Source organism: Rhinolophus sinicus, linkage group LG03 (assembly GCF_036562045.2).
Source record: "Rhinolophus sinicus isolate RSC01 linkage group LG03, ASM3656204v1, whole genome shotgun sequence".
NCBI classification, from domain to species: Eukaryota; Metazoa; Chordata; class Mammalia; order Chiroptera; family Rhinolophidae; genus Rhinolophus; species Rhinolophus sinicus.
In genome coordinates, this window is record NC_133753.1 from 71,216,942 (window position 1) to 71,228,077 (window position 11,136).

At 34.3% G+C, this 11,136-nt stretch overlaps 1 protein-coding gene across 1 annotated transcript; it reads right to left on the reverse strand.

Annotated features, from left to right (window-relative positions):
• Positions 1-9,181: 9,181 nt before the first annotated feature.
• Positions 9,182-10,123, reverse strand: LOC109439456 (olfactory receptor 4M1). Its single transcript, XM_019719770.2, has one exon. It carries the CDS (start codon positions 10,121-10,123, stop codon positions 9,182-9,184), a length of 942 nt encoding a protein of 313 aa, XP_019575329.1.
• Between the last annotated feature and the right edge of the window lie 1,013 nt (positions 10,124-11,136).

The window sequence follows — 11,136 nt, forward strand, 5'->3', positions numbered from 1 at the left end:
ATGTTCCAAAAATAATTTGTACAATGAGAATTCTCCTTCCCATCTCAGTCCTCATATGTCCATTTCTCCCCATATCTCACAACAGAAAGTTGATATTAATTTCTATTGTGTCCTTCAAGAAATTATATGTATTTACAAGCAAACATGAATATATTCTTGGTTATATTTCTTAAAATATAATTGATATACATTAAAATGCACAGGTAAGTGTTGGACGTGGTAACTTCTGTCAAATGTATGTGCTCAAGGAACCACTATCCCAAGCAAAATGTATAATATTTCCATCACTCCAGAAAGTGGCTTTGTGATCCTTGTCATCCTCCCCCGCAACCAACACCATAGTAAACAACCACTTTCCAAAATAGATTAGTTTTCCTTTCCCTTGGATTTTATCAAAATAGAATCATGTAATATGTATTCTATTTTATCTGGCTTTTAAACTCAGCATTATAATTTTGAGATTCACACATGTTGTTGCATTATCTGCAGCTGTTCCTTTTTATGACTGAATAATGTTGATATATATATATATATATATATATATATATATATAATCCAAATATTGGATTATATACATATACATTAGGTTGTTTCAAATCTTAGGCTATGAATAATATTTCCATGAACATTTTGCTATAAGTCATTTTGTGAATATGTGTTTTCATTTCTCTTGGCTGAACACTTATGAGTAAGATTACTGGATCATAAGATTGATGTATGGTTACATCTTCCTGAAGTTGCCATTCAGTTTTCCAAAATGATTGAACTATTTTAAATTCCCAACAGCCACGTATGAGACTTAAGTTACTCCGCCAACTCACCAACATTTGGTGCTGTGTGTTAATCATGTCTTTTATTTTCTGTATTTCTGATGCTTTGACATCATGGGACCTTGCCAACTCTGGAGAGATTTCTCCTTTCAGAATTAGCCAATTCCTAGACATAGTGAATGACTCACCTGCAATGTAATGACTCACCTTTCATATGCAAACTAACTAATCTAGCCACCTTTTTTTTGATGGACATTTAGGTTGTTTTCATTTTATTTTGCTAATACAAACAGAGCTGTAATGAATACACACACACATATGTATATACATACACAATTATCTTTATATATATATATATATATATCTTTGCATATAAATATACGTCTTTGTGTGTGTATGTATATATGCATATACATATCTTTGTATGTATATGCATATTTTGTATGTGTCTCTCTACACACACACAAACACACACACACACATAATCTTTGTATATATCTATTAGTATTTCTGTGGAATAGATTGAATAGATTCCCAGATGTGTAAGTCCTGTGGTCAAAGTGTTTACACTTTTCACATTTTGATAATTATTGTCAAATGTCCTCTAAAATGACTCATAATTCACACACCCAGAGTGTCTTTTCCCCCCACTCTCTCAATTGGTTTTTATTACTAAGTTTATTGGGATGACATTGGGTATTAAAAGTACATAGGTTTCCACGCAATGTGATGTATAGATGATGTATTACAGAATTGTACCTGAAATCTATGTAACTTTGCTAACAATTGTCACCCCAATAAACTTTTTAAAAAAGTACATAGGTTTCAAGTGTCCATTTCTATAATGTATCCTCTATATATTGCACTGTGTGTTCACCACCAACCACCTTCTTTATCAGGCTCTTACGGTCTGATCCACGGAGAGGGGGCACTGAGAAGCGGTGACACAACTGAGTCAATTACACGGAAGGGTGTAGTATCAAGGGTAGAAGCTCCTGGGGGCGCTGAATAAAACCCTTTCTTTCCCTTCTGAGGTTTGCTGAGGCAAGTTTATGCCTGTTCTGCAGGCAGTGGGAGAGTGCTTGGCCTGAACATAGGACCATATGTCTCGGGCCGTTTCCCTGATGACTGATGAGGTTGTGCATCTTTCCATGAGCTGACCAATGATTTGTATGTCTTCTTTTCTGAAGTATATTTTCAAATCTTTGTCCTATTTTTTACTTGGAGAGAAAATAAGATTAAGAGATTCCAAATTTTCCTCCCACTGTGTGATTTTCTTATGAATTTAATACTGGTATATTTTGATGAGAAGTAATTTTTTTAAATTTAAGGTTAATTTATCACTCTTTGTGTTTATAGCTTCTTTTGTGCTATCTAAGAAATGATTGCTGCCAGAGGGTAAGGGGGGTGGGGGGTGGGGGGTGGGAGATGAGGGTAAGGGGGATCGAATATATGGTGATGGAAGGAGAACTGACTCTGGGTGATGAACACACAATGGGATTTATAGATGATGTAATACAGAATTGTACACCTGAAATCTATGTAATTCTACTAACAATTGTCACCTCAATAAATTTAATTAAAAAAATAAATAAATAAATAAAAAAGAAATGATTGCTTATCCCAGGTATGTGAGAAAACATATTCTTCTATGTTTTCTTCTAGAAGCTTTATATTTCTAACTATTACACTTAGATCCTATGATTCAACTCAAATGAACTGTATCTGTACGGTGAGATAGGGGTCCAAGTTCATTATTTTCCATATGAATATTCAGTTGCTCTAGTTCCATTTGTTTAAAACTGTTTCCGCGGTGAATTATACTGGCATCTTTGATAAAAATCAAGTTACCATTTATGTGAGTCTGTTTCTGCACAGACTCACATAAATATTATTTTGGTCAATCAATCTATTTGTTTATCCTTACCATCAATACTACACTGTCTTGGCTGCTGTAGTTTTATAATAAACCTTGAAACCAAATGGAAGTCCTCTAGTTCTTCTTCATTTTCTTTTGTTATTCTGTATCAGATGAAAGCAGCCTTACAGTTATGCAAAAACAAAAATTTAAACTATAAGTATTGTATTTCCTGAAATAAACTGAGTATTGAGGAAAAGTTGTCCCAGAATCATCAACTCTGAAACATGTCGGAGTAAAACTATAGAACTTTGAATGTAAAAATTTCTATGGACCTCCAAACAAACAAAAACAATTACCTGCAAGTGTTTTTCCTCGCAGGTTAACATCAGACTTCTTTCAATAGCAACATAGAGAGTTGTTTTAAAAAGTAGAGCAATATTTTCAAAGAACTTAAAGAAACTATAATACAAGGATTTTATATTAAGCCAAGCTGTCAAGTCTCAAGTCAGTTTTAAGATGCGATAACCAAGAAACTCCTAGTCATCAGCTTTTCCTGTTTAATGCACTAGAGGACATATTATTATAGCTGTAATTAAATAATTGAAGTATAAGCAGTAGAAGCAGTATAAAGGTAAAATTAAGATAATTTTCAGCACAATAGCATGAGTTGAAGAAGAGAAAAACAAGTATATACTAATTTTATCACTGCTCATAATGCGTACCTAATAGATTTACCTAAGAATTCCAGAAATTATTTGATTATATAAGATATAAATATAAACTGTAGAAATGTGCTTTCTAATGTGGTAGCCACCAGCCAAATGTGACTATTGAGCACTTGACATTGGCTATGAACTGAAGGAATAAATTTTAAATTTAATTAATTTAAATTTGAAAAGTCACATATAACTACCATATTGGATAGCATATCTCCAAAATAACACAAGAACTTAATTCATTTAACTTAAATAATATTCTAATTTATTTGCTATTTTTCATGCTAACCTTTCTCTTTTTTTGGTGTTCTCAAGAGTCCCCAAACCTGCAACAGCCTTGTGGAGAAATAAACTTTTGATGTATAAAAACCAATGAAATTTTGTTGTTCTATCTGTGGCATAATCTATTAAAACTGATAACCACCAAAGTTAAATCACTATCCTCAGCATCTTCTAGAAAAACATAAAGACTTCAGTACATTTAACTCCAATCACACTAAGTCTTGACTTAAATGTTGTTTTCATTTTCTTACTTTTTCTAAACTTCAGAGCTTTGTTTGTTGTTGTTGATAGTTAATACAGTAGATGTTTATTTATGTTTACCCACATACTTGCCATTCTCTTTCTCTGTCATCTCAGAACTCCCAGCTGTGATCACTTTCTTGTTTCAAGTATATCTTTTTAAAAATCTTAGTTGATTGTCTGCTAGTAACAGTTTGTTTCTGTTTTCCTAAGGATGTTTTTATGTTTTTTCAGAGTTGATGATGATTTTCTCTTCGAACATTGATTACACTTTTTTATTGGTTTACATTTTTGCTGTTAAAGTCAGCTGTTAGTTACCCTAACTGCATTTCCCTTGAGGGTAATCTCTGCTTTTTCTTTTTTTTTCTTTTTTAGTTTCAGGTTTATAAAACAATGTAATAGTTAGACATGTATACCCCTCACAAAGTGAACCCCCCCCCAATCTACTACCCCTCTGACATCTTATATAGCTGTTACAATACCATCGACTATCTTTCCTATGCTGTGCTCCACATCCCGTGACTATATGTATGTGTGTGTGTGTGTGTGTGTGTGTATATATATATATATATATATATATATATATATATATATATTTGATTATAGTTGACACTCAATATTATTCAACTTCAGCTTCAGGTGTATAGCACAGTGGTCAGGCATCTACACAGTCTATGAAGTGGTCTCCTTAATAAATCCAGTACCCACCTGGCACCCTACATAATCTTTAACATTATTGATTATATTCCCCAAACTGTATTTCATATTCCTGTGGCTATATTGTGACTACTAATTTGTACTCTCTAATCCCTCTACCTTCTCCCCCATCCCCAATCCCCTCCCATCTAGCAAGCATCAGTTCCCCCCCCCCATATCTCTGAGTCTATTTCTGTGTTGTTTGTTTATTTATTCTGTTCTTTAGATTCCACATGCATATAAGTGAGATCATATGATATTTGTCTTTCTCAGTCTGACTTATTTCACTTCAGATACTTTCAACATCTGCTCAGTTGTCTTTATTGATCTGCAGTTCCATTATGATGTGTGCAGTTTTAAAAATTTATCCTACGGATATTTTGATGGGATTCCTGAGAATGGGGATTGGTGTCTTTTATTAGTTTGGGAAATTTTCCAACATTATCTCTTCAAATATTGCCTCTGCCACATTTTGTCTATCCTCTCCTTCTGAAATGATGATGGGGTATATGTTAGAACTTCTCACTCAGTTCTCAATGTCTCTTAACCTCTCTGCATTCTTTCTATCCCATTTTTGTCTCTGCCCTACCTGGTTGATAATTTCCTCATTTCTATATTTTAAGTTACTATTTCTCTCTGGATGTGTCTAATTTTCAATTAAACACATTGAATTTTCATTCTGAATCTGAAGTTCTCTTTTTCTTATAATTTTCCTGTTCATTTTTATAGTATCCTTCTCCTTATTCATATTTCCTACTCTCTTTTTATTTCTCCCAGAATACTAAATATACTTAATTTATATTTTGTAGATATGTTGTGGTTGTGATTCTTTCTGTTGTTTTCTGGTTCTCACAGAGCCTTGCTTTCTTGGTGTTCATTGATGTTTGACTGTAAGCTCTTATTTCTTCAAAGTTTATCTGTAGAATACTTTGAGTTCTAGAATAAAGGATATTTGTGTTTTCTGCTATTAGGAGGCATTACAACTCTAGAACCAGAAACTGTGAACATAATTATCAACTAGCAGTAATTCAGAGTATTCAATAGTGTAAATTCAAACTCAAAAAATATATGTGAGCCCACTTATATTAATAGTTTATAATCCTTTTTCTCTTTTTAGCCTTTTGGGTAGTGCATTTTAAAAAATCTTTGACCCTGAAAATATATTCTTTGAGACCTCAGCTTGGTGTATAATATATCCTTGGGTGAGCTGGGCTTTGCCTCCTAAGCATCTCAGTTTTTACCACCAGCACTTGTGGCCTTGAAAACAAAGCACGAGTCCTCACAGTAAAAGTGGATTTCTCTGGGTTCCCAATTTCATTCGATTTTTAGATTCTCAGTATTCTACACTATCTTTTTTTTTTTTTTTGCCAGCTCATCAAAGTATTTCAAAAGATGTTTATTCACGTGTATTTGTGTTTAGTGAGGTTCAGCAAAGCTATCTAATGTCCCACCTGATCGAAAAGGAATGCAACTCTATAGTTTCTGCGTTGTCAAGGCATGTAGCTGTTCATACTGTTCATGAAAATCTCCATATTAATTTCAGTCTTAGATTTAGTTTAGATTTACTATTCAGTGCCCGTTCTAGTTTCTGTCTCCATGTAATTGAAGTTTGTTCTGATAGTTTCTTCAAAAGGATTCTTAGAAACAAAATTCCACAATTTTTGTTTAATGTTCAAAATTGTTTCTAGCCTTTTAATTTACATGCCAGTTTTGCTAGACATAAAATCTGAGATTTACACTTTTCTGAAGAATTTTGTACCTTTTGTTCCACCTCACCTCCGTTTACTTAGTGATAGTTCATTATATTGTGTAGCAATTCAAGGTAGGCAAACTGGCCTGCTGCCAATGGATCTGTGTGGGTGAGACTTCACAAACTTTGTTAAAGGAAAACCCCAATCCCTGGGGAAAAAGACATTGCCAGTAATATTTTGGATTTTTTCATATACTTCATATATTTTTTATTTTTAATGAACATATTTTAATAAATAAAAATTACAAGAGAAATTTATTTTTGTTTGGATAATAAAGATGTTTTTTTTTACCAGATGTAATAGTAAAGTCCATCTTGTTAATACTGAGATTAGGAAAATGCTATTAGATGAGTGGAACTTGAATTCTAAAATCTCAGGCAGGTCAGTGAGTAATTGAAAGTATACTCATTATCTGGAGCTAAAGATACTAACTTACTCAACTCAGATATTGCTGATATTGAAAATAGAAGCTCAACAGCAGTTTGGGAGGGAAGGAGAAATAGAAGAGACTGAAAAAAAAAGATTAAAAGACATTTAGAAGTAACGGAGAGGAAATAGGGAAGAGTTACGTGGGGAGAAACAGTCTACTCACATAACTGAGGGCACTGGGTTATTTAGAGACATTAGTGCACATGAAGAGATTCTATAGGAGATTAATACCTATTATATCCCTGTTCATTGTCTAAGGCAGGATTTCAAAATCTTGGCACTATTGACGTTTGGAGCCAGATAATTTAGGGGATGGAGATAGCTGGGGTATGTTTGACAGCATCCCTGGCTTCTATAGTATACAAAATGCCAATTATATTCCCCAGTTGTGACTGCCAAAAATATCACCAGGCATTGCTAAATGTCCCCTAGAGGCTGCAATTGCCCCCAGTTGAGAACTACCGATCTAGGCCTTTATACTAATTATGTCCTCCATGAATCAAAGTAGATCACTGCTCACCAGCATGACAAAAGTTCCCACTTCTCTATCAATATTAATTCCAGATAGTGTTTCTCATTAAGCAATTCTTCATTACACTACTATTTTTGATGTTTTTTTCTCCTTATTCCTAGCTTCAATATTTCTGCAAATATCCTTCTGTAGTAACAATATACTGGTGTTTGAAGAGCATATTAAGTCAGTAGTCTCTTTCTCAAGAGCATTAATCTTAGCTAAAGGAAGGATAAATGACAAATGAATAGAAGTCTGGCTGGTTCGGATAAAGAGAAATAACAATAAGCTAATATAAAATCTAGAAACATAACTCATCGTTTTTATTATGTATATGTATATCTTGTAGGTTAGATTTTTTTCATATTATGTGTAAACTATTAGAGAAGTCTACTGTTTTATTCATTTCCAGGCATGAGAAATCAACTCAAAATTTAGGAATCGTAATTTCAGTCAATGTCTTTGGGTTCTTAGAAGAGAAGTCACTGTAATATTGAAGATGAAAGAGGGTTATCATAGAGAAAATTTTCCAAAGAAAACAACAAACTTTATGCACTATGATTCCATTCTATGTATCTGAGGTGCACTGGGTCTGGCACAAGTTACCGCCTCAATTAATAAATAGAATATAGATAAAGAGTAACCCTGGGATTATTTTCATAACTCATTCACATATATTTATTTCTGATGCTGAAGGAATCTATATATACATATATATATGACTAAAGCCAAAAGCACACAAAGTACTCTCACCCTTTGATGGATAGACACCCTCACTTTGAAACTAAAAAATTAATTTAAGTAAACAAATTTGTATGAACTCAAATATTCTAATCTATCTTTTACATTCTGAAGCATAGTTAGTAGTTGGGATCTTAGTGTCAGGGAATAGTAAACTGATCATTAATAAATAATTCACTAGAGGATTATGGGAACCAATATATCGAGGTCTTTTCCACATGTACTAAAAAATGGTTTAATGGCAAAGAACTCTGAACTAAAGTGCTAACTAAAGCAGCACCCTACTAATTTAATGTCAACATGAGAAGCATAATCGACAAATACAGAAAATACACAAAAATGGCAAAGTGAAAATAGTCACACAGCTAGATGACCATTAATCCCAGTCAACCTAGAATCCCTTCTTCCAAGTCTGCTGTCACTCTGGAAGATGTCAAGTAGAGACTAGCTATAAAAACCACTACTTGACAGGAACTTCCTCTGGAAAGAGAAGGGTCTCTTATAGTACGCAAACTACACTCTGCTGTGAATTCATAAATTTTGTTTCCAGGATGTTTCAAAAGCATGAGTTCTGTCACCAACAATGCAGAGTGGTTACCAATTGAAGTATCAATTGAAATAGCTTATATAAATGAATCCTCAGTTTCCATCATTAACTCTGACAAGAGAAAGAGATAAGGACAAAAATAATCTATTTTTACAGTCCCATTGTTTACCAAACACCATCCCACTGGGCTAAGATTGAAACATGACAACAATATTTACTTTGATCACTTAAAGCTACTCTTATTCATATGCTGGCCATTTATTCTTCATATTCATAGTGGGCATGTCTCCCAGGTCTTACTTATTTTATTATTTCTCAACACACATTTTCCTTACAGTCAAAGTCTCTCCAGAATAGTCACTCAATAAACAATTACTAAAAGTGTGTATTTCAGTTGACCATTATTATGTCATATATTCTAATTGTGATCTGGCAGAAATTGCAGAGAGGGTGTGAATACATTTATTTCCATCTCAATTTCTTTGTTTTTTCACCAATTTAAAAAAGAAAAACCTAGTGGGATTTTAAGAACTCAGATGAAAGAAGGTAGTGAAATCATCATTTTTGCCACTGCAAATGCTTCCTACTCCAGGACAATGACCCTCAGAAGGACTGTTGAATATATGCCATTTATCTTTCACTTTTCTTTACATAAAATATTTCTATTGACCAACTTCCTCATGGCTGTCTTCACTTCCTTGTTTCGCAATGTGTAAATGATGGGATTAAGCAAAGGGAATATCACAGTATGGAATACAGATACCACTTTATCTAGGGAAAAAGAGTCAAATGGGCGAGCATAAATGTAGATGGATGGCCCAAACATTAGTATCACAATGGTGATGTGGGAATAGCACGTGGACATAGCCCGGCTGGTACTCTTACCTGAGCCTGAGTGTTTCTTGAGCATGGCCAGGAGGAAGGCATAAGACATTAGGAGAGCAATGAAACACACCACAGAGATAAGACCACTGCTAAAGATCATCACTAACTCCTCTGGGAAGGTGTTGGCACAGGCAATCCGGACTACCTGTGTGATGTCACAGAAGTAATTGTCTAACTCATTGGGCCCACAGAAGGGAAGTTGAACAATGACAGCCACCTGTATTATAGAATGAATGAAGCCCCCTATCCAGGAGAGAGCAACCAGAATACAGCAGAGATGTCGATTCATGATGGTAGCATAGTGGAGGGGGCGGCAGATAGCAGCATAGCGGTCAAAGGCCATTACTGTGAGCAGGAACATCTCCGAGGCTCCAACAAAGTGCAAGAAGAAGAGTTGTGCAATGCACCCGCCAAAAGAAATGATCTTCCTTTCCACAAGGAAGTCTACGAGCATTTTAGGGGCTGTGATGGAGGAATACCAAATGTCAAGGAAGGCCAGATTAGCCAAGAGGAAATACATGGGCGAGGTCAGATGGGGGTCAAGCCTTATGGTGCAAATAATAAGAATATTTCCTGGAAGAATGAGCAAATAGAAGGATAGAAATATAACAAATAGGACTAGTTGCACCTCCCGAGTGTGGGATAAGCCAGTCAGAACAAATTCTGTCACTCTGGTATAATTTGCATGTTCCATATCTTCACTTTTTTCTTAATATGGCTATGAAAAATAAAGAAATTATAATTACTCAAAATAGCTTTTAACTAGAGTTATATTACTGCTTTCAAAATCATCAGATGTTCTCTGTCATTAAGAGATTGCATTAGGATATGTTTGGTTGTCCCATTTTATGTCTAATAAACCAAGATAGGGAAAGAATAAGTGATGACCTGAAAATTAGAAACATCAAAATCATATGAAGTGTGTCACGTCTGAGACCAAAATTTCAACTTTGTAATGTTATTAATTTTTATTTTTTATGCAACTCAGCAATGTCCTAATCCTTCCGCCAAACATTTACCTTAGTAAACAATGTGTGCAGCTGCTTCTGAGTTTAGCCAAATTTTAGACTGATAATAAGAGATGCAGCCTGTTCTTTCTAGATTGTTTTGTTGTTGCTGAAAAATCTAACCAACTTGGAAATTTAGTCTTCTAATCTAATATCCAGTATGCGTATTTTAGTTTTAATTTATCAAAGAGATCCAAGTGCTTCATGTATAGTGAACAGACATGTTTTTCCCTTAACCAAAGCCTACACAGCTTAATTCTTGGTAATAGGTAAGCAACAATGGTAACAGGTATACAACAATGCAGGGCCCTATATGAAAATTCTTCTGGCTTTGACCAGATCCCACTACTCCACTGATCATGGATTATACTCACTGTTTCAGGAAGGCAGGAATAGGACAGTGATCTGAGAAATGTGTTTGCATGCCACCCCAGCTGACACAGTCTCCATTTCAAGGTGAAAGTGGTAATAAGATTATTGCTAAAATTTTACTTAAGACATGATATTGAACCTAACTCTATTAGATAGAACAAAACCCTCAAATAAAAATAAGGTAATCATTCACTCTACTAAATATGTTCCCTCTTTTAAGTAATGTAAAAACTGCCACACCGAAGTATTTCTTATAAGCAACAGCCAATACTAAATAGTTGCTTCTAGTCTACTGATGCACGATTTTATAATATTGCTTCTCCTCAGG